The 25,300-nt window shown below is 32.1% G+C and overlaps 2 protein-coding genes across 2 annotated transcripts; both read right to left on the reverse strand.

Moving 5' to 3' along the window:
* Window positions 1-517: 517 nt before the first annotated feature.
* On the reverse strand, window positions 518-11,096 carry LOC134702188 (alpha-N-acetylgalactosaminidase-like). The gene is made up of 8 exons (XM_063563256.1): window positions 11,074-11,096; window positions 8,030-8,193; window positions 6,728-6,902; window positions 5,975-6,149; window positions 5,081-5,175; window positions 3,505-3,666; window positions 2,657-2,854; window positions 518-2,149 (listed from the first exon to the last, which is right to left on the reverse strand). Exons 2-8 carry the CDS (start codon window positions 8,176-8,178, stop codon window positions 1,880-1,882), a joined length of 1,224 nt encoding a protein of 407 aa, XP_063419326.1. The 5' UTR covers window positions 8,179-8,193; window positions 11,074-11,096; the 3' UTR covers window positions 518-1,879.
* A 4,352-nt stretch (window positions 11,097-15,448) lies between these two features.
* Window positions 15,449-21,337, reverse strand: LOC134702202 (uncharacterized). Its single transcript, XM_063563273.1, has 5 exons — window positions 21,213-21,337; window positions 19,222-19,408; window positions 17,771-17,871; window positions 16,375-16,528; window positions 15,449-15,870 (listed from the first exon to the last, which is right to left on the reverse strand). Exons 1-5 carry the CDS (start codon window positions 21,271-21,273, stop codon window positions 15,807-15,809), a joined length of 567 nt encoding a protein of 188 aa, XP_063419343.1. The 5' UTR covers window positions 21,274-21,337; the 3' UTR covers window positions 15,449-15,806.
* Between the last annotated feature and the right edge of the window lie 3,963 nt (window positions 21,338-25,300).

Consider the following 25,300-nt stretch of genomic DNA (forward strand, 5'->3'; position numbering starts at 1 on the left):
ACATTGAACTGTTTAATCAAAGCTTTTAGAATCTTTATATGTAGTTACTGATGAGTTTCGTGTCTGACATTCAGGTTTGAGTGTTACTGATTAAGGTAAATCCAGATACACATTTGGTTGATAACTCTGCAGGTGGACGATCAGTCTCTAAGGGTATCATCAGCTCAGTAGTCATAACTGACCTAATTTATAATAAACCTTTTTCAAATTGTAGAAATGGATTTTGAAATTGTAAAGAAACTAAGGTTTCTGTCCCTTCATAGGCTAATCAACTGTAAATAGATACTGCTATTAATTAGATCCTATTTGTTTATATAGCTCTTTATAATATAGCTCTTCCATGCTTTTGTTTTTATACATCCTTGACATTCAAATACATGTATTTGGCTTTGAGCATTCTTGAAGGTAAATCCAGAAAAGCACTTTAGATGCATAAAATTTATACAAATGTGTTGTTTTAATTTTTTAGGAGTTATGGTCTGGAAAATGGCATATTAAATGGTTAAAAGCATTAACAGCACTTTATACAAATCTTTATTCAGAGTACATTTTTTTGTGAATAGAAATATTACATAAACATGTCAGTATAAAATAAATAAAAAAAGTGAAATAATATAAAAATAAAGAGTTTCAAATAATATTGACTATAAATAAACAAATATAAACATGGAATTCAAAATAACATAGAAAACTTATGTGCCATTTATGGATACAACTTTTTAAAAGGATTAATTCTGAACATGAGATACATATCACATTTAAAAAAAAAAACCAAAAACCCAATACTTTTATGAAAATAAATGTCATTTTGTTGGGGCAAGAATTGGCCTTTTGATGTTATCCTTTTAGAAAATAGTCAATCGATTATTATACATAAGTATTTAAAAGATGGTATGTATTATGGTATACTGTTGTCTGTCCATCCTTTTTGTTCATCATCCTCAACACAAACATTAACACAAAAACACCACCAATTTTCTTGAAAAACTTTATTTAGGTGCTTATATCTATAGATGTAAGCTCCCTTCATCAGTTTATCAGTTATTAAAAACATTAATATCATAAATAGAGATTTCATATCCATATATTATGCAAAGGAATGTAAAAGTTATAAAACTATACTGTAATCTCATCAACACACTTAAAAAAAAACTCTTCTAACTGATAGATTGTCAATTGCTTAATGTCTAGAAGTAAATATTCCATGCATATTCTGATCTGACAGCTTACACTGATATCCTTAACTTTACACATAGCAATAGGCATTAAAACGTTTCTAGTAGTAATTGAACTTGCCAGGAATGTTTTAACAACATTTAATGTAAACTTAATTCCAAGAGAATCATATAAAACCATGCCAAACTGATGAAGAAAAGCAACAGTCTACAACTCATCCATTTAACTAGATAGTTTTGAAAAGCTGTAATGATATGTGATGACATAACGCATGGGCAGAGCCTAAACAAAATCTTAACAGGAATGTATTTATTTGGAATTTATCATAATACCATGCAAAGACTTAAAAAAATTTAAACATATTTTGAGATTATCTTTCCTGGTTTCAACAGGTTGTGGCACATGTGCCATGTATAGACAAAACTATGAGATTCCATAGATTCCTTTGGTTCCACTTAATGCTGAGTGAAAGAAAATTTAAAATTTAAATACAAGAATAAATAATGGCATATATATATATTTATAGTAATCTGCCATGATATTTATTTTTAGATGTAAAATTGAGAATGGAAATGGGGAATGTGTCAAAGAGACAACAACCAATGTAATAGTTTTGTAATTACCCAGCAATTCAGTATAATTTCTACATATAACCATTATCATATGCTTTTAAGATGGTAAGATATTAAACAATATAAGATGTTCATACAGGTTTCACTGTAAACATAAATATACCAGTAGGATTAACATTAAATGTAATTATAGATGATGTATTATGTGTCCCCATACTGTGACCATCAAAGACTTCTGTGATATTATATTGTTTTCCATCAGTTATTCCATACATTGACAGTGGGTATGTAACTTTGATGTAATTGCCACCTTTACCGGGATAATGGTCAGTCACAAACAGTACAGCTACAGCCTTACTTCCTAGAGGGAGAATAGGTCTGGTCCAAACTTGTACATAGCCCTGCAAAAACAGAAACTTACAATATGACTTTTAAATATCTTTTTGCAAAATTAACATTTAAAATTCTAAAAACAGCTGACAATTTACATTTCAAATTCTGAAAACAGCTCTGACAAACTATGCTATTTCAAAGGTATTTAGAGTTGATAAGGGACACAACAACTTAGGTTTGAAGTTTTCTCATTCTATATTTCTTTCTTTTGCAAAAGGAGTATGTCTGGTGTTTAGAAATTAAGTCCTGGTGTTTATGGTGAGTGTATTTACAGTACAGTACGTACTGTACATGAAAAATTATTTGTCGTCCATCATTCGTGTCCCAGAAATTATAAAATCCCCTCTGAAATGTAATATTCTCTATTTTAAAATTAAATGTAGAGCTAGTAACAGTCTTCTTAGTATAAGGGTTTAATTGGATTGAATATTACAGTGATATAGGGGTTAAGATTTGACAAGTTTAATTATTCAAAGGGAGATAACTACAATATTTTGACATAAACAAATTAATACCAGATTGAATGCTTTGGCTTGTATTCCTAATGGATCTTGGTTGATAGCTAAGAGTCTCTTGTTTAATATCAGAGCTTTAGAACTGTTCCTGATGTTCCTCAGATCATTTGACAGGAGTAATGGAGCGGAAAACATACACCACATCCCCATCTGGACCCTCTCTTGGTCATGGCTTAAACCAAAGTCTCCTACGATAATCTGAAAAACATGGAAAGGCTTAAACAAAAGTCTCCAACGATAATCTGAAAAACATGGAAAGGCTTAAACAAAAGTCTCCAACGATAATGATTAAACCATCTTTCTATCTGAACTAAACATCTGGATGTTGGTCCATGTTATAATGATTTATCTTTACCACTTATTATCATTTCAGCCCTTAGGTCCAAATATGTACTCACCTCGTCTGGATCATTCCATCCCCCTGGTCCAGCGTATGATGACATGTTGTATGGATCTTTAGCCCAGTAATTAATGATACTTATACTCACCTCGTCTGGATCATTCCAGCCCCCTGGTCCAGCGTATGATGACATGTTGTATGGATCTTTAGCCCAGTAATTAATGATACCAATACTCACCTCGTCTGGATCATTCCAGCCCCCTGGTCCAGCGTATGATGACATGTTGTATGGATCTTTAGCCCAGTAATTAATGATACCAATACTCACCTCGTCTGGATCATTCCAGCCCCCTGGTCCAGCATATGATGACATGTTGTATGGATCTTTAGCCCAGTAATTAATGATACCAATACTCACCTCGTCTGGATCATTCCAGCCCCCTGGTCCAGCGTATGATGACATGTTGTATGGATCTTTAGCCCAGTAATTAATGATACCAATACTCACCTCGTCTGGATCATTCCATCCCCCTGGTCCAGCGTATGATGACATGTTGTATGAATCTTTAGCCCAGTAATTAATGATACTAAGTACACTATCAAAGGAATCCTCTATATCATTGTAATTCCTCCACATATTACAAGTCTTTCTGATGGCAGCAAAATCAGGCTGTAATAAAGTCAAAACCACATTAACCTGTCTTCACTAAATCAATCAATTAAAATTAAGGAATAAACAACTCATCCATCGCTGCTATACGAAGGGAACGATAAGTGTTACCATTTTTTGTCTGCCACGACATGTTCCCCAAAAATAGTTTTTCATTCTCTACCTTTAGTTTGCATCTGAGACAAATGTCACAAAACTTATACACAGTGCTTATTACCACAAAACACACATCAAGTTTGAAATTGGGTGACATCATTTTTACTGTTCATGAGTTTGTAAACCTAAAAATTGGTGAGATTTTCTTTTTGTTTTGTTTTCTAACTTCAGTTTGTCTAAACAAAATATTCGAAACTTTTACACAATACTTAAATTTTATCAAGTTTGAAATTAGGTATATACCCTTAGATTTATGCCCCTTTATATATGGAAAATTTTGTTAATCTGTCATTCCCGTTCTCTGAATTTAGCTTGCCAAATGTAATGAAACTTAAACACAATGCTTAAGGGAGTTATGTCCCTTTATCACATTATATGCAAGAGGGAGCATCATCTGTGTCCCATGAAAGCATCCATTTAGTCTAATTTCATCTTTTGTTTAGAAATAAAGGTTTATAATACATTTAATCCGACCTGCTGCTGAGGATTAATTTTCATTTCTGGTGACCAATTATTATTTACTTGGTTTCATGTTTTAAAAACTCCACTTTATATTGCTGGTTTATCTTTACAAATGGAATCAAAGCAACATTTAATTTAAACAGTATGATCAATCCTTGTTAACTTGTTAAACTAAGTTTTCTCATATACAATATCGATGTTGAAGTAAGGGGCTACTCAAATCCTACATATAGAAGCATTCCTTCATATTATGTGTCCAACTGGCAAAGTAGTGAAGAGGGGGGATAGGAAGGGTCTTGATCCCGAAATCCCCGATTGAAAAAACCGAAATCCTGAGGTCCCGAATTTAAATAAAGTAAATCCCGACGTCCCAAAATCCGAAAAAAAAGGATTCCCCAATCCCGAAAGGGTCAATTCCGAAATCCCGAGCTTAAAAACACCCGATCCCGGATATGAATATGAATTACCAAATATTCTCAAATTTAAAAAAACACTTGAAACAGGGAAATGTATTACTGAAGAACATATCATTATTATATTTTTAGGTAATACAACTTTCTTAGCTGCCTGTTGTCTCTGTATTACAAAAATAATTCTTTTAACATTTCCCAAAATCAATTATTAATCTTTTCATATATGGCAGTAAAATCAAATAGTTTATGTTATCTTCTTTACATCTGTATTCAGTGCAGGAAGGAGAGTAACTTTTATAAATTCTTAAAGCCAGGCTTTCTGAAATAACCTAATGGTTTATTTATTTTATTAAGTACATACCTTTATTTTATTAAGTACATACCTTTATTTTCTTAACTAAATTGTTCAAAGGCCATTCACAAGCAAACACCATTGGTCTTCCTGTTTTATTCATAAAAAACTCCATCACTGGATAACCTTCAAATAAGGATAACAGTGGCATGGGTTAAGCAAGTTGTGTTTTAAATAAGGATAACAGTGGCATGGGTTAAGTTAGTTGTGTTTTAAATAAGGATAACAGTGGCATGGGTTAAGCAAGTTGTGTTTTAAATAAGGATAACAGTGGCATGGGTTAAGCAAGTTGTGTTTTAAATAAGGATAACAGTGGCATGGGTTAAGCAAGTTGTGTTTTAAATAAGGATAACAGTGGCATGGGTTAAGCAAGTTGTGTTTTAAATAAGGATAACAGTGGCATGGGTTAAGCAAGTTGTGTTTTAAATAAGGATAACAGTGGCATGGGTTAAGCAAGTTGTGTTTTAAATGTTAACTGATTGACAGAAGAACAAAAATAACATGGAAAACAAGAATGTGTCCCCAGTACACAGATGCCCCAATCGCACTATCATTTTCTATGTCCAGTGGACCATGAACTTGGGGTCAAAACTCTTATTTGGCATTAAAATAGTAAGATCATACCATAAGAAACATGTGTACTAAGTTGCAAGTTGACTGGACTAAAACTTCATCAAAAACTTAAACATGAAGTGGGACGAAAGGACACATGAACAGACAGATTGATGGACGAACAGAGGCACAGACCAGAAAACATATTGTAGGTGGGGTATAATAAAAAATTGTGGAACCATCTATGTTACCTTATACTGAAGTCAATTATATGAGACTTAAGATTTTAGAAGGATAAAAGAATAGTACAAAACTGAAAGAAGACTGAATAGCATTTTTACATTTCATCAATTGTGTACTACTAATTTCTTACCATACTTCATGTCATGAGGGTCAGCATTACACTGATCAAATTTTACAAAATCTACACCCCAATCAGCAAACGTCTGAGAATCCATCTTCATGTAAAATTCACTGCCAGGATAACCGGCACATGTCTTCTTTCCAAAATCTTCATAGATGCCAAACTTTAGTCCCTTGGAATGTATCTGATGAAAAAAACACATGTGATTTAAAAGGAATGGTATATATTTAAATCAGGTGGAACAAGACAGTTAGCAATCACCTCTAGATGGAATTGTCTCCTCCCTGTTTTTGATTTTGATAATATGCATAAGGGTTTAGATAAGGGAACTTTATCCTTAATTCTTTAATTGTCTATGCCTGTTTTTTATGTTCTATCACCACATTATTCTTGATTCTTTAGATTTTCTCTTTTCTGAAAATTTTTGCCCATTTTTGTATATTTCTTTGCTACTATTTTGGTCTTTGGTCCAATTTGTTTACACTTTGTTACATCAGAATGTGAAGATAGAATGGGTAACATATCTATATACAAAGTCTTTTTTGGATCATTGTCTCATTGGAAATCAAACACATCTTCCTATTCTTATAAAGGGAGATAATTCAACATTCTTCAACTAATTAAATAACTTAAATTTACTATGATAGGGAGAAGTTACCAACATGACCGAAGGGAAGGATTTAAAACAAGAAATTCCTTTTTTTCTTCAACACTGCTAAATTTGTAAGATCAGCATTTGAATACACTACATCTATAACTTACATAGTCAGCTAGAGCTTTCATGCCATTTGGAAATCTTTCAGGGTCTCCTTGTAGTCTGCCTGCTGAGGTCCTCTTAGATGCTGGCCAACAATCATCTATGATAATGTATTCATAACCAGCGTCCTTGTAACCATCAGATACCATAACATCAGCCATCTCCTTAATTAATGTTTCCCTAGAAAAACAATGTACATTAATAATAATGTATTCCTAACCAGTGTCCTTGTAACCATCAGATACCATAACATCAGCCATCTCCTTAATTAATGTTTCCCTAGAAAAACAATGTACATTAATAATAATGTATTCCTAACCAGTGTCCTTGTAACCATCAGATACCATAACATCAGCCATCTCCTTAATTAATGTATCCCTACAAAAATGTACATCAAGGATAAAAATAAGTTTATAAGGGTGGATGACTTTAGCAAAATATATGTGAATGAATTGTATTATGGGGTGAATATCAACAAAACAGCCACTTAACAACATATAACAGCCAAAGATTAACATATGGATTTCCAAATAGACGGTAAACATCCATTAATTTTGGAGGCAAATAATTTGAAATTTTACTTTATTGTTAATTTAGAATTTATAGTGAAGATTTTATTGATGGGAATTAGATTGGGTGAGTATCCCAATAATAAGAATTACAGTCCAATATTTGATACATATATATATATATCTAGTTGAATCTTTACTAGAAATAGTAATAACTTTATTCCTTTTTTTGGTCATTCTTCGAAAAATCCCAAAGATAAATGCACACAATAAGTTACTGTATTTACTGAAATGAAACTTAGTGAAAATAGAATTATGTATTAAATATAGAGCTTGATAAGTTTGTTTTTTAGGTCTCAGGAAGCTATTTATTCAGATTTACTGTAATGGAAGTAAATAGTAAGAATTGAGCTTAAAAATAGTTTGTAGTATGCATTGGTCCATTTGTAAATTTACTGTTTAAAACACTTTTGAATTTTTGAAATACTATGGCTTTTTAAACTCAGGAATAGATTACCTTAGCTGTATTTGGAAAAACTTTAGGAATTTTGTTCCTCAATGCTATTCAACTTCGTACTTTATTTGGCCTTTTTAACTTTTTTTTGGATTTGAGCGTCACTGATGAGTATTTAGTAGACAAAAAGTGTGTCTGGCTATATACAAAATTTAATCCTGGTATCTATGATGAGTTTAATTGGTTCTATAGGTTAATATTGTTCAACCACATTGTGTGTGAAAACATTTTTTTAAAGAATGGGGTACATGTAACACCTTGATGGAATATTTGTAAATAATTACCCAATACAATTTTTAGGGAACTCTTTACAGTTAGTTTGGCATCTGAATCTTTCCCAGGTCAGCCATCCTAAAGGTGGTGTTAAAGCCAATCCATTATCTAGTGACCAAATACATGGACACAATAAGGAAACTATCAAAACTATCAACATTGACAAATGATTGACCTGAAATTTAAAAATAAATCTGTCATTGTAGATACAATTTATCTGTAATTTCAGATATCAAATGTGTTCAAAGCAAATACATTTTTGGCATTGCACAAGGTCATGCTTTTCATGACTGTTTTATAATAGTTGGATGTGTACTGTTTGATATTTTAGTTTTGAATCAGTTGATTTTTCAGATACAAGTATTTTTAAATTGGCTTTGAAATTAATAGTCAGTAAACATGGTAACTGTGAGTACTCGTAGATTGGTACTTGGAGTCTGTTGTCTTTTTGTTTATTACTTTTGTGCCTTTTTTTAGTCTTCCAACGGATTGTTACAATTATAATAAATTGTTTCAATACTGTCCCAGATAAGGTCAGAGTTTAGTCCTTTAACATATGACCTCATTGAGACATTTTACATTTATTTCCTGTGCCTGATGGAGATATGAAGATTTGTTCACCTAACAATAATATTCATATTTCATGAGGGATCTGCCTGAGGGAAATATGATTTTTCGAGGGTGAGCAAATCTTCATATCTCTCAAAGCATATGGAAATGGATGTTTTAAAAAGAAACATTTAAATCTTTAAAAAATGAAAAAATCAGCATGAAAACAATAGAAATTAAACTGAATGCAATATACTTATGTTGCAAGACTAGGTGAGGGCTGAACCTTCTCCATCATGTCTAACAAGTCACATTATAGGTGCTTGTTTAAAGTTCAAACAGTATATATTATAATTTAGTTGTCTTTTGTTGAGTCTGGTTGCTGTCATTTTAGTGTTTTGTATGTCATAGCATTGGTCTGATTATCCCAAGGATGTATACTGATGATGGTTTATTTTTGGAAACACGAATAATTAATATAATAATATTAATTGTAATTGTCTTTGAACTTATGCTTTTAGTATGTGAGTACCTTTTAAATCAATTGGTTGCTAATAATCTTTTCTGTTATTCATATTTATTAGGCACTGGCTATGGTTACATGGAAATGTAATAATAATAAAAATATTATTGTTACATTGGAGACTAATTGCCGGAATTCAAAGTTGGGTAAGGAATTGATTAATTACGAATGTAACAATAATTATTGATGCTACGGTTACATTGCGTTATTGTTACATGAAAAAACGGCAATGTACGATGGGACTAGTAATATGTACTTAATAATAAAAGTTGAAAACATTTATTTTATATTTACAATACATACAATCATTACATACTATTTGTTTATTTCTTTTTATTTACAATGACAGTTTCTACATATTCAGGAAGTGGTTTTTGGAGTATTTTAAAGTCTGACACAAATTTTTTTCATAAAACCTCTCCAAACAATATTTTTATATAGGTATATAGATTTTAAAAAAGTGAAAAACGTTACCTTTGAAATTTTGAAACGAAATGACGTCCTCCATGGATACATGTATACAGAAGTTCACAGTTAGCAAACTTTGCTTTTGATATATCATTTTTTTTCAGAACTGCGTTTGTATAGTTGTATAAAATTTGTGTCTTGTTATTAAATCAGTTTCGTTTCAAACCAATCCAAAGTTTTAAATTTCTCACCCAAAACTAAATTGGTAATATGAATCTCTTCATTCTTTGTTCAAAGTATAATGACAGTTATAAGAGTAGGTGTGCAGTTAAATACTGAGCCCAACTCGGTTCCCAACAACTGAAACCATTGAACTATAATTTTCGCCTTTGATACTACTTATCTGAAGTAAAATTGAGAATGGAAATGGGGAATGTGTCAACTTAAAAACTAAAATTAAAAATCATACAAGACTAACAAAGGCCAGAGGCTCCTGACTTGGGACAGTGTCTTTAAGAACACCAAAACCATAAATAGGTAAAACTATTCAAACACAATTTGTTGAATAATAATATTTATTATTTGTCATTATTACAAGTATTATTTGGTACATATGCAAGAATTAAGCAACAAACTATAGAAGATTTGAATTTTATAAATCCAGCGTATATGCTGTTTTTCATGTTACAATAATGCAATTGAACCGTAGCCTCAATAATTATTGTTACATTTATAATTAATCGGTTCTTTACCCAACTTTGCATTCCGACAATTAGTCTCCAATGTAACAATAATATTTTTATTATTGTTACATTTCCATGTAACCGTAGCCAGTGCCTATTTATTATTATGTTCAAAATTAGAACTATTGGTATTCTCCTTTGAATTGTTTCACAAAATGAGCAAAAAATTAGTGCAAACAAATTGTATGGAATCTCCTGTTTTGAATGGACACTCTCTATGTTGCACAATTTTTTTTTTTTTTTTAGAAAATAGCAAAATCAATATTGAATAAAAAGCAAAAGTAAATTGTAGCTGTGAGTTTGACATAGTTGTGTCAAGTCAGAATTTATCATAAATCTGACATGATGATCATGATCATGTCTGTTACTGTACAACTATCTACAGTACTGAGGGTAAAAAAAGAGAATGTTAGTAAATGTTTTCAGTCTTCATGCTGAACGGCAGTCCAGGCTTGTAAAATTGCTCTCAGGCCTGTTAAAATCATATCTACAGACCAACAGAATCTAACTAAATATTTTCTAAAATTGAGCTCTGCTCCTGTAGATTTAACAGTTCATCGTGAATACTGTGTATTAAGTTCACCCTTCTGCCTTCAACCATGAGCAAAACCCAAATATATTAATATAGTAGAATGAGTTCTTCTGTCCCTATAATGCATATATATTTCTTAATTTACTTTTGCTTTTTATTGATTTTCCCCCCAAATTATTTTTTAATAAGACCTAATCTTCTCTACATTTTTATAATATTAACAGCTGAAAAATGTATTTTTAAAGAAAGTTTTCATTCTGCAAGTATTTTCTGTAAGTGGGACCAAACTTAGTGACCTACTGAGCTTAATTATGTAACAAAACAGATATAAACGAGATACTCTGCCTCTGGTGCAGGTGTAAATCACATGTGTGTCATGTGATAAGTAAAAATATAAGATTGTTGTCTCGTCCTTTAATTTCAACTCGACCCTCTCCATTGAAAAATAACAACTAGGAAACAGATCCCCGGCAATATTTTAAATGATTAAACACTTACATTCTGGAGGGTTAGATTAATAGCTTTAACATCCACATTTTTTTTTTGAATCTCGATTATTAGACTTGGTCTAGAGTGGGACTACATTTAATAGTCCAAGTCATAATAATGACGTCAGTCCCAGATTTTTTTTAAATAGCCTTACAAGACGTCATAATTATTTGGATTAGGACTACATAACCGAGAGGCTCTCATGAACATGTGTCGCTCACCTGTTTTTCTTTGATTAAATTTGGTTTAACATGTTTAATGTTGGCCACGTAATATAATCAAAAGCAGGAGACTTACAAGTAAAGTTTACAGAAATAACCAATACATTAAGGATCATTTAAGTACTTTTTGGTTTCAACCCATTCAAATGTTCGTTAGGAGAAGACAGTGGTTACATATTTCCTGATACATGTGATAGTGTTTTATAAAGGTCCTCCTGGTGGCCATCTTGAACAGTAAGTCGAAAAAAAAAGTAGCAACTTTGGCACTACGGCCGGGCCTCGGTTGGTAAAAGTTGCACCCGATTTTGACCTGGAGATCAATCTGATGATATATCCTCTTCGGTTTGTCTGTTCCCGCCGAGCAGCCCGGTGGTTTTCTCCGAGTATTTCGGCTTCCTCCACCCGATAATAATAGACCCTGCCCGGTGTCCTAACACTCCTTGTTGATGGGGTGTGGATTGTCCTTGTAAATATTAAACATTGTAAATACGTTAGTGACAAATCTCCATTAATTCCGATAGGGAGTGTACATGGATTCCACTGTACCCTCGCAGCTCGCAAGGGGTTCTTCGGATATCGGAGGAATCTACAGTATACATACATACATACATACAGCAACACTTTATTTTGGTCATCAAGGCTCTTCAACTTCGTTCTTTATTTATAGCGCTTTGAAACTTTTTTGGATTCGAGGGTTACTGATGAGTCTTTGGTAGACAAAGGGGGGTCTGGCGTAAATACAAATTTAATCCTGGTATCTATGAATTTATATTCATCAGCATCTCACAAGGAACCTTTATGCCATTTGTAGTTTCATTCTATATTTAATGCGCCTCTAGAAGAAGCGGTTGACAATTTATGTATTTCCTATTTCCTAATCACCATTATCAATTTCCCCCACCTTAGAAGCAATATATACATGATATATGTATACCAACTTCATCTGCATATGGGATATACATTTCTCAACTTATTCTGTATTCAAGAGCTTAAATTAGGGGACGACCATTTGATATTCTGGGGGGGGGGGGGGGGGGGGGGCAGGAGGATTTTGAAAATAAATAACTCAGCCTTGATAATCACAAAAATAAATGGTTTGTTCTTTGGTAGTTTGAAAATAAATTACCTGACTTGCAATGTATTGAAAATAAATAACTTAGCAGGTCTTTAGCTTCTTGGGCATTCAGCGGTTCAAAACCTTTCAAAAAAATTTTTGCCTCGCTCCGCTCGGCAACTTATCTTTTACAATATACTTTTGAAAGAGGCTAGGTAAAATCAAACTTTGATACTATGTATGTATTTGATACTATGTATGTATATAATACATGTATATTCATATTGGTTGGGAATATAAATTATTCATTTCGTGAAGAAAAGTATAAAATACTTAATCTAATTATACCAATTGTCTTTTATATATACTATGTATTTGTGTTTCGTTTGTCCTGTCGCGCTATGTATTATCTTAATATGTTTGTATATATTGTCCTCTTGTTCACAAGTATGTGTCTGAGGTTATGAATAAAATCTTAAAATTTCTGCAAGGGATAATGATTAAATGGTACACAATAACTTCACTTGATAATAATCTGTCAAATGGTCGTCCCCTTACAGCTCTCATTCAGACTTTGTAAAACGTCACCAGTGTCAGAGCAAAAAGTTGATTAACCAGGGGTATGTCAAAGAACTTTCATATTTTTTCTTAAATAAAAAAGTTCATTGGAAACAAGACCATGTTGATAAATATATCGTATCAACTTCACAAACTAAGTTGGTCTTGGATTATAGATTCTAGGAACTGACATTGTTTAGTCTTCATCACGTATTATACTATTCTTTTATTTGCCTTTATGAATATTATATTACTTTAACTGTTTATAGTCTGTTTTCATTGATATCCATTTGACGTGGCCCAAGTCTGACGTACTAAATTATAATCCTGGTACTATGATAAATATGTATTGATATCCATTTGAAGTGGCTCGGTACTTGTACATCCCCTCATTGTGTTATTGTTTTGCGATAATTCTCAATTCTTGTCTTTCATTTTTGCTAATATGCTTCGTCTGTATGGCTTTTTGCGTTTCTTTGATACATATGATGTGGCTCTGTACTTAACCATCCCTTTATTGTGATATTATGTGGCCAATTTGTGCATTCTTGTCTTAGTTTTTGCTAATATACTTAGTCAATATGCCATTTAAATTGTGCTTCTTTGTTACATATTTGTTTGTTTTTAAAGGGATTAAGACTACACAATGTTGAACCCATACTGGATAAAAAAAAAGTTAAACCCATCTGGAGACAGAACTATAAATAACTTATTTTAAAAAAAGTTTTTCATTTTAAGTTCTTACCACTATTCTTTCTAGCACTAATACAAACAGGTATATTGTAAAAAGTTACCACTAGAAATAGTGTGATGATAAACAGCGGTGTCGATTAATCAGATGGGGATTCTTAAGATCTACTTCAAAATCTACAATCAATATCTTTACAATTTTGCATAAATACCAAACACTTATAATTTTCTGCGCTCTCCACATTTTTGTCCATCGGAAATTGAGATATCAACCACCTCACAGCTCATTAGAGCGCGTTTTCAATAAAATATGGATCCTAGATACAAATTACTAGCTTGTTTTATATATTTTTGCAATTCATGTATTACAGTGAACACTATCGTAACTAGAAGGTCTATTTTACTTTTTGATCTTTTCCTCGATATTGAAATTTTCGACCTCTTATTTCTCAGTTAAAAGTGGGAGGTTTAGCTGGCTATACAACAATATTTAAAAGTAAGAACCCACCATTTTCCTAAGAAAAAAGTAAAATCACAAAAAAAACTGAATTCCGAGGAAATTCGAAAAAAGACAGTTTGAAAATGTTCTTACCAAGTCAGGAAGATGGCATTTGTTTTTCCCTTGTTCCGATGATTTGTTTTGGCTTTCCCTTTTTGAATTTTCATTGGCGTTTGATATTTTTGTTATACTTTTTTAATCTATCATATGCACTATAGTTATGTAACCGTTATATCTTATTAAAAACGCGGCAAATAGTCTTATTCAGTAGATCACAGTCATGCACCGGGAACGGGATTGTAGTTTCTACATTAGGAACATATCTGATATCATCTGTGAAACAGAAATTTCATAACGGTCAACCAACTCGTGATTGCGTCCGTAATTTTTTTAGAAGGAATGATTTCAAATTCACCATTTGGAAGTCTTAGTATAATATCTTCATTGTAAGCAGCAACCCTCTATCAAGGAAATCATCGTAGGAAATACCAGTCAAGGTTCACCTTGTTTAATAACACAACATACAATGCGGTAATATCAGTTGGAAAGGGTTATTAACTCATCAAAGATACCAGAATTATAATTTGTTACGACTGACGCGTTTTTTAACCGTTTGAGACTAACGAATGGCGCTCAAATAAAACCAGCTGAAAGTTCAAAACAAATACGAAGTTGAATACAATTGAAACAAAACTTCCAAAAAGTTGTACCAAAATCCCTAAGTGTTCTGAATAATTTAACATTTTATATTGAGTGAGTTTACATGAAATGAAACATATCAATGATATTTCTTATCAACACACAAGCACTGACTACTTAGCTTGTGAGCCGTACACCAGCAGTGGCATCGACCAAGAGGTACAAACAATCATCACCAAACATAACATGCTTATTACTAATACGCCAGACTCGCGTTTCGTCAGAATAGGAATCATCAGTGGCGTTGATTGTATCTACTCGGTACGAACAAAACAACAGAAGTAACAATCTTTAAGTCCATAGTTGGTCAGGCGACCTGTAGTTCAAAGCCAATTTCTCTTCAACTAATAGGTTTAATGTTTTCACAAACGAAGATAGCATACGGTACCCCAATGACTAACATTTTTAAATGATAATTCCTGTTGAAATCTGGGATATTGCAAATAAATGTTCTACAATGAAATTTTATTACAAAGCTCATACAAATAGTTACATGGAAGATACTATATCTATGAAAGTCTCGTATAATATAAACTATGAACATCAAATCATCTCAAAGTGTAGAAAGTGGTCATCAAGTCAACACAGAGTGAAGTAGACTTCAGACATCAAATTTTCGCAGAGTTTATGTTGGTTGTGAGCATTCATCACAAAGTATGATACTTTCAGGTATTAAATTATCTAAGAGTATGTACGTTTCGGGCATCAAATCACCGAACGGTATAGGCAAATGATATGAAGTTATCGAAGACTATAAAGTTGAGGCATTAAAACATTGCAGTGTATATATGTTCAGGCATCAAATCATCATGTGTATACGCATTTATTTCTTTATGTCGAAATTGTCATCTTTCTGTTCAAGAGCTTGTCTTAACTGGCTTAACAAGCTGAAAAGATAAAATATGCAATAGTCAATTCTTCTTCTTTCTTAATTGATATTTCTGCATAGCTGTCAATAACTAAAAAAAACGCCCTTTTGTATACTAGTATTTCTACCCAACTGTTACTTACTATATTTTTTTAGAATCTAGATTAAGGAATAAATAAACAACACATTTAATACTATATATATTGTAACAATCTAAATTGCATTCTGCAACACAATTATAATTAAAAGTAAATATTTAAACCGATATTATAGTCATGTAACAATAAGTTCAACTCTTTGTATTGGAAAACAGAGTTTATCTTTTTTGGTCTGTTTTTATGTTATAAATATGTTTCGAATTAGCCTCCATTATATATTTTGTGATCTGAGAATAACTGTTATTTCCATGCTATTAGAAATTCAACACTTTCTCTGTTGTTTATATATTGAATTCAAAATTACCTGTTAATGTTTGTATTTTTTTGTCGGTTTAGGGCCATTTCCAGACTCTGTTCGTGCTTACCTGGTAATTTTTCTTTTTGTCTGTTTCGGACCGTTTCCAGAGTCTTTTAATATGACAATACCGTCCTGGTCACTCAAATTGCAGACATCTGATATATCTGGTATTGTATCTACTGCTGTACCGTACAACTTGTCTTGTAAGATAGGATCTTTCTCTATATAAAACATAACATGACAAATTATAAACGTGCAAACAAGCGTCTGTTATTTTCCCCATTCGTATGATATTCTAGAACAGTCTTGCAGCAAACTAAGATGGTCAGAGTATTCCTTCGTTATCATTTTATTTTCAATAATGTCATTCCAATTTTTCAAGCCCCTTTCCCCCTAATCCACTGTCGAATACATACTAGTATGGCAATATTAAAACCAATCAGATATTAACTAAGGCCTTATGTAAAACATGATTAAATTATGTTGCAATCAGTAATTCAGCATAACTACCAAAAGTAATGATCCTGCTGATAAGTTACCATTTTCATACTTTCCTTTAGCTTTTCTTTTTATGACACACAATATTTATAGTAAAAAGTAAAACCATAAAAATACTGAACTCCGAGGAAAATTCAATCGGAAAGTCCATAATCATATTCAACTGTCATATTCCTGACTTGCTACAGGTATTTTTGGTGTATCAAACCTGGTTTTGAAGCTAGTTAAACCTCTAACGTGTATGACAGTCGCATCATTTTCCATTATATTGACAACGATGTATATAAAGAAACATGCAGACATAATAGGTAAAATGTAAAAAATAGGGGTACAACCGTCAACATTGAGTTATTATCTTAATCTTAATCACTTTAAACAAATCAAATGTGTAACAAAGAAGCACAAAAGGCATTTATACAAATCATATACTGGAAGGCAAAAATTAAAGACAAAAATACACAAATTTACCATAGCTCAATACCGCAATGACGGGATGTATAATTAGTTTTTTTTATTAATTACATAGCTACGTCATATATGTATCAAAGAAACATAAAAAGGCATATAGATGAAGCATATAAGCAAACATGAAAGACGAAAATACAAAAATGTTATAAAACAGCACAATAACGGTACGGGATGAATAAGTATAGAGCCACGTCATATTTATCAAAGAAACACAAAATGGCATGTACAGAAAGCACATACGAGAATTATCTTAGAACAATAAGACAATCATGGGATGTATAGGAACAAAATCACGTCAAATGGATATCAGTAAAATTTGACTAAACAGCAAAAGCAATATTCATAAATTATTATTATTCACAAATAATGAGTGTACAAACCATTTAGTTGACCAGAATGGCAATGGCGTCTATGGTTATCATTATTGAACATTCTATTAAACATAATTTAAATATCGAAACTGATGACTATTGATCCAATTAATAGAACATACTTACTTGTGTCGATGGAATAGTACTTGATATTGTTCTTTTCTTTTATTTCTACACACATGTAAAGTGCTGGTCTGACTCCAAATACTATCACAGAGGTTCTGGCTCTATAATTTAACATTGTAAAGATTTTAATACGATTATTCGAGACACCAATGCAACCCCCCCCCCAACAAAAAATACCCAAAAGATACCAAAAAGGATAACATGCACATTTTAAAGTCACAATCACTATATTAAACAATAGAATACGCTTTTTATGTTCATACATGAACTATAATTAGAAATAAGCAAACAATTTAAACTCGAATGATTTTACTGTTACAGCACTGTCCAAGTTTAGGGTGAAAGTTGAAATCCCACTAATATGTTGAACCCCGCCACATTCTTTTCGTGCTTGTCCTTTTAGGAGTCTGTAATTCAAGGTTTGTAATTTGTTGCTGCGTTTTGTTTATTTATATTTTTTTGCACATTAATTAGGCCGTTAGTTTACTCGTCTGAATTGTTTTACATTTGCAATTTCGGTTCCCTTTTTAACAACAACAACAACAACAATTTTTATTTGTCAATCAAGACTCCCCGAGGAGCAGTACAATTACAGCTTGAATTAAAGTGTACAAATAATTGTGGTGATTTTTTCATTGAAATTACAATACATGACAATAAAACTAAAACTATATAACTGACTTTGTGGAATGGGCTTTATTCATTATTGGAGGACATACGGTGTCTTATATATTCTTTTATATATTTATAGCTGTTATTTGGTTTTATTTGTACAAGAACTTAATAGCTTTTTTTTTAGACTCGTGGACAAGGACGTCAATGCTGTGTCACTCTACTGAAGATGCACTTATACTACTGTTATGTGTGAACAGGTGATATGGACAGCACGGTCAACTATTTAGAATATAGAAATGAAAGAAGACAACATACACAGTATTTTAATCAACTGTTTTTGTTACCTTAATTGTACAGTTGTATACATATCTAATATAAACATCTTTGTAAGTCGTCTATATGTTGGAATATCATCAAAAGAGTTATATTTTTTAACCTCATTATACCATATAATGTAATTTGTCCTGTTTGATAATTATTTTTAAAAATGCACTCTTTGTTCAATGAAATTTTGGTTGGTTATCTAGTTATTAAAGGTACCAGGGTTATAATTAAGTATGCCACACGCGCGTTTCGTCTACATAAGACTCATCAGTGACGCTCATATAAAAACATTTATAAAGCCAAACAAGTACAAAGTTGAAGAGTATCGAGGATACAAAATTCCAAAAAGATGTGCCAAATACGGCTGAGGTAATATATGCCTGGGATAAGAAAATCCTTAGTTTTTCGAAAAATTCAAAGTTTTGTAAACATGAAATTTACAAAAAAAATGACCACATTGACTATCTGACTAAATCAGTACTTTGCATAATTCTTCTAAGTACGAACCTTACCTCAACATGTACTTTGTTGCGTCTCCGTCAACACGAGAACTAATACACTCAAAATCTGACTGGGATAGTCTAGGAACAGTTAACTTAAACCCAGTTAATTCATCACTAGTGAATTGTAACAAAGTGTCATCCCCTCCAGGGTGTTTCCAGCTTCCTTTCAGCTCATCAGGGAAAACACAGCTCCCATCTAAAGTATGCAAATAATAACAATAATAAATTGATATTTATAATAATCCTTAAAATGCTTTCATTTATATGCTTCATATCTGTGCCCTTCATTTTTTAAGGACAACATAAGAATGCGGAGAAGTTGTATGATTGTCAGTGATAAAAGAATGAATACACAATAATACAAATGAAGTGGACGTACGTAACTTCATGTCACCATACGATCTTCAACAATGAGTAAACCAGTACCGTATATTAAGCAATAACAATTTAAAAGAAGACCCAAATGTATAGCGTTTGTGTTAAATCAGGAATAAGTATATTGCTAGTCCCGCGTATATCACAAACCAGTGATAAATAATAATTCCGTTGAAATAACAATATTGTAAAAATTGGAGAATTAAGGAATGCATACCTCTTACGCTTTGCCATTAATCTTTGCCAAGATTCGACTATAATTTGGTTGTGTGCGGTTTGCTATTCAATTCATGTATCCGGTTTTGATTTTTTTCAAAAATGTTGGCCTTAAACAGACTAGAAATTTAACTGGCGAAATGCGCATTCCATGTGCAGTATAATTGGCACTGTTTCATGTTCTGCTACCTTTGAGGCCAAACATCTGCTGGTGGACTGTTAGACTTTGCATTTTAACAAACCAGCCGTATAGTACTTCGATACAGTCTTGACAATGGATAGTATTGCTTTATTGAAAGTTCCGGTTATAAAACTTCAGTGCATTAAGTAAATAAACTCATCATAGATACCAGGACTAAATTTAGTATGTACGCCAGACGCGCGTTTCGTCTACAAAAAACTCATCAGTGACGCTCGAATCCAAAAAAGAGAAAAAGGCCAAATAAAGTACGAGGTTGAAGAGCATTGAGGACCAAAATTCCTAAAAGCTTTGCCAAATACAGCTAAGGAAATATATGCTATTTCAAGAAATGCTCAGATTCCATGTTTAGTTTCGGCTAAAGCTTTGGTCCGTTTAGGTTTTATCGGCTATTTAACGTTAAAATGTGGTTTTGGATCATCAGATGTCTAGGCACCAATCATCGAAATGCACATCTCAGATGTGGATATTTTACCGTTTAATATTTGTTTATAACTAAAACAATGCAGTGTTGTATGCATTCAATAGAAATGGAATATATATCAATGACACAACAATCTACCAAGACAAAAAGAACCAAATAAAAAACATAAAACATATAAAGAAGACAGTTTTTCAATATTTACATTTTTCATAAAATATTGTTTTAAACTTCTTATAGTTGCTATTTTACATTTCAACTCGAATACACCAAAATTAATTAATTTGGACCATGAAAAGTATTAAACAGACATAAAGGTAACAGCAGTATACCAGTCTTCAAAAGTCATAAATCGATTGAGAGAAGACAAATTCAAATCTCAAACCAAAACCGAGATCAAGACATCAACTATAAGAGGAAAACAATTGAACAACAGAAACGCCGAATTGCAACAATAACAAAGCCAGTATGCATAGAAACGAACAATATGACAACAACTTCCATATTCCTGACTTGTTACGGGACATTTTAAGAAAAGATGGTGGGTCGAACCTTGTTTAACGGCATGCCAAACCTTCTGCTATAGTACAATGTTAAAAAACACACTACGTGATAAAAATACAGCACAAATATACGCAAGGATATTAAAAGACATAATAGTCGACACAACGTGCCAACTGCATAACAACAACGAACCTATTTCATCTACGACGAACACCACATGATATAAAAAAAACAGTTAACATCCGTACTAGAACTTTATACAATTATTTTCACAATATTACATACCTGTGTAATTAAACAGCACTGCTACAAGAGCAAAGATTGCTAAATATTTCGTCTCAATCATCTTTGAACACAATTGTTCTAACTATAAGAAATGAAGCAAGCTAGATCCTGACTACATCACTTTAAAATTGTATTTATATTAAACAAACCGCCTACAATCATCATGAAATCAGAAACATGAAACTCCCAAAAAACTTGTAAACAGGATTTATTTTAGGTTAAGCATAAAAAGGGAATTGTTTAAAATCAAACCATTCCGTCATCAATATTGTGATGAAAATTCAATTTTAATTTTTCAAAGGTGTTTATCAACACGTAAAGTTTTGGCTATTAGTCAAACACAGTTGCTTGCTTTAATTTTTTATACCACGCAAAACCTTGGATAAAAATAGAATGTATATGAATATATTATATCGTGTTACAGTGAATTATCCAATGTGTATATTTTTATTTTTATTATAATTGTTAAAATCCTAAATGAAATGTATGGAGTTTCCATCTCTAAATGATTATTAAATTATACATACATTGTATGTTCTATATTTAATCAGTCATGTATAAATGCATCCTGGAGTACTCACATTTTCTTAAAAGACTTTAAACACGACCAAATTATATATTTTAAACTATTTTCTTTCTTTTTTAATTTATTCTGTAGTAAACAAGTCCGTGTATGTCTTAGCTTAGGTACATCAAGTAACAAACTGATGTTTTTTTTAAAGGGTATCAATGATAATTCGAACAGCGGCATACAGCTGTTGCCTTTATACATTTGAGTGTTTCCTGTCAAGCCATTGAAAATATGTTTTAGGTATCATGTTTATGCATTGAATGATAACATACGTCGTTCATATTTCCACCAAATGCACTTTTTTGCAAGTACCACTGACGAGTCTTTTGTCGAAAGGCAAACACAATGTTAATCCTAGCATCTAGGTTGAGTGTTTTCCTATATCTATAGGACAACGAAACATCAAAAGGTATAATAAAATCAACGGTACCAATTTTTTTGCACCAGATGCGCATTTCGAAAATACATGTCTCTTCAGTGATGCTCGTGGCCAAAATATTTGAAATCCAAAGCATATATAAAAGATGAAGAGCTATAATCCAAAAGGTCCACATACATCATGTACAAGAAAATCATCCACGATCGATGACCAATAAGACACATATTTTGAATAGAAGGATTTCTTTTTATGAGTCTTATTATTTCAAAGTTCAAGATGACATGGAATTTTTATTGAAAAGGTATGTCTTTATCGACCACTAAGAGAAAACCATGAAGACATACGATTAACAGAAAGAAAGTCTACTATAAATCGCAGTTGTGACTATCAACGAAACTAATAGTAGTACATCTACAGAAATAAAGTCTGACATACATCGTAACAGGACGTTCATATGATTGTCCACTGATACATTATATAAAATTAAACCATAGAAAGAAGATCTTCTATACATCGTTCAGAATTTGGTGACTACAAACCAGTTGGACATGACCGACGGAACAGTGATAATTTGTGGTCGCTAAATAAATGAATAAAGGCTACAAGTAGTATACTGCTGTTCGAAATTCATAAATCGATTGAGAGAAAAAAAATCCGGCTTACAAACTAAAACTGAAGGAAATACCTCAAATATAAGGGGAAAACAACAGAAATACTAAAGTGTAACAAAAAAAACCAAACGACAATGCAACACACACAAACGAACTATAAGATAATAATGGCTATTTCCTAGACTTGGTCCAGGACATTTAAGAAAAAATGGCTTAATTGCAAGAGGTCATGTTTTCCCCTGGCTGTTTACAACGTCTTTACACTAAATTCATTTGATGTTGGATGTGTACAGATTGATAGTTTAGTCTGAGATGCATGATTTTTTTATCAGTTGTCAGTAGCTTTGAACTACCTGTCAGATAACTACGAGTACTCTCAGATCTGTTCATTATGCCTTTTTGTGTCGGGATGTATAAGAACCCGGCCCCGTCCAATTATTTTTTTGTCCATCTGATGAGTTAAGTCTTTTCAACTAATTTTTATAGTTCGTTCTTATGTTGTACTGTATTTGGTTTTTATGTTATAGTTGTTATTCTTGTGGGATTTTTTCTGATGATTGGTCCGTTTCTGTGTGTGTTACATTTTAGTGTTGTGTCGTAGTTCTCCTCTTATATTTAATGCGTTTCCCTCGGTTTTCGTTTGTTACCTCGATTTTGTTTTTTCCGATGGATTTATGAGTTTGAACAGCGGTATACTAGTGTTGCCTTTATTTACCACTGTCCAAGGTTAGGGGAGGGTTGGGATTCCGCTTTCATGTTTAACCCCGCCACATTATTTATGTTTGTGCCTGTCCCAAGTCAGGAGTCTGTAATTCAGTGGTTGTCGTTTGTTTATGTGTCACATATTTGTTTTTCGTTCATTTTTTTAACACAAATATGGCCATTTGTTTTCTCGTTTGAATTGTTGACTCTGTTGTATGTGCTTTGCTCATTGTTGAAGGCCGTACGGTGACCTATAGTTGTTAATGTCTGTGACATTTTTGTCTTTTGTGGATAGTTGTCTCATTGGCAATCATACCACATCTTCTTTTTTATATAAACACAATATATTGTTGACCATCAATGCGTTTTTGAAGGATCGATTGCTGTTGATAATAACAAGACTTTATGTATCTAGTTTTAGAACACATTTTTAACATTGTCATAAAGCGGAAGGTTTGGCTAGCCATTAAACTATGTTCAACCTTATGTATTTTCTTAACATGGCATGTACCAAGTCATGAAAATGGCAGTTGTTATCATATCGTTCGTTTTTTTATGTATGTTAGGGTTTGTTTTTGTTTCACTTCAGTGTTCCTGTTTTTCCCTTGTTTTCATTTTACAATTACTGCGTTTCTCTCGGTTTTAGTTTAAACCCCGGATTTTTTTCTCTCAATTGAATTTTCGAAAGACCTTTGAACAACTGTTGCCCTCATTTATATTTTTAAAAATATCTGATGACAACTTAAATCTTTAATAGTTACTAAAAACTGATATCTTGAATAACTAAAAAAGAAAAGAATTTTAAGCAATGGTATATGTAATGGCACGGTTTATGGGGTCATGTAAATAATGGCATATAAAACCATAAATTCATCCAACCTTTCTGATATAAACACGAGTCTTTTTTCGGTATCCATTGTCTATATTATATATTATATATTATATCTCCGTCCGTAAGTCTTCTTATATACTGTGTTGTCTTATCGTTTGTGGTTTGAATTCTTTCTTTATTTTCCATATGCATGTAAATTTTAAGATACTTAACCAGCTATTTCATTTATATGATTTTTAGTTTCAAGCAACTATATTCACAATATGTTTTTGTTTTACACAATTATCTCTATGAAGAAAATAACCTGATGAGAAAATACAAATATTTCACTATTAATAACATAATTCTATATTTATATGCTCGCAATGGTAAGAAAATACATAAAAACACTTGCTCCCCATTTAGAATTTTATCGTTATTAAACTGTGACGTCAATTGTTATGACGGTGAAACATTTGTGTGACGCAAAATTCAAAATTATACTGTATGTGGAAGGTATATATGGATTTTGCCATGTGATTATGAATTTTCCGAATTGATTTTCCTCTAAGTTCAGTATTTTTGTGATTTTACTTTTTATTATTCTGTGGTTTACATGTTGTAATGTAATATCATATTACTGGTATTGATTGATGCATTTCTCTGTCCGGAGTGTTCTTTCGTTTATTTGAACTGTATTCATGTCATGAAACGTTGTCATGCGAGCGATATTTTTGATATTGCCATATGAGTAGGAGGTAATTTTGTGATTTTAATTTTGATTTGCTATGAAACCAAGTACAGTCCACCATGTTTTATAAAAATGTCCTGTAACAAGTCAGAAATATGGCAGATAACATAGTCCGTTTCTATGTATCTTGGTGTTATTTAGGTAGCAGTTCAGTGTTTCTGTATCTCCGTTGTTTCCCTCTTATAGTTGATGCGTTTCCCTTGGGTTTGGTTTGTGACACGAATTTGTTTTCTCTTAATCGATTGAAGATTTTTGAACGGTGG

Source organism: Mytilus trossulus, unplaced genomic scaffold (assembly GCF_036588685.1).
Source record: "Mytilus trossulus isolate FHL-02 unplaced genomic scaffold, PNRI_Mtr1.1.1.hap1 h1tg000424l__unscaffolded, whole genome shotgun sequence".
Classification (NCBI taxonomy): Eukaryota; Metazoa; Mollusca; class Bivalvia; order Mytilida; family Mytilidae; genus Mytilus; species Mytilus trossulus.

Bases quoted from the DNA above. Each gene is read 5' to 3' on its own strand.
- LOC134702188 (XM_063563256.1), bottom strand. From the start codon at position 8,178: ATGTTGATAGTTTTGATAGTTTCCTTATTGTGTCCATGTATTTGGTCA. The intron at 6,903-8,029 runs GTAATTATTTAC...TTGTTTTTCTAG, and splicing joins TTCCCTAAAAATTGTATTGG to GGAAACATTAATTAAGGAGA. The intron at 2,855-3,504 runs GTGAGTATTGGT...CATGTTTTTCAG, and splicing joins GATGGAATGATCCAGACGAG to ATTATCGTAGGAGACTTTGG.
- LOC134702202 (XM_063563273.1), bottom strand. From the start codon at position 21,273: ATGATTGAGACGAAATATTTAGCAATCTTTGCTCTTGTAGCAGTGCTG. The intron at 17,872-19,221 runs GTAAGGTTCGTA...GTTAAATTATAG, and splicing joins GCAACAAAGTACATGTTGAG to AGCCAGAACCTCTGTGATAG. The intron at 16,529-17,770 runs GTAAGTATGTTC...TGTTTTATATAG, and splicing joins GTACTATTCCATCGACACAA to AGAAAGATCCTATCTTACAA.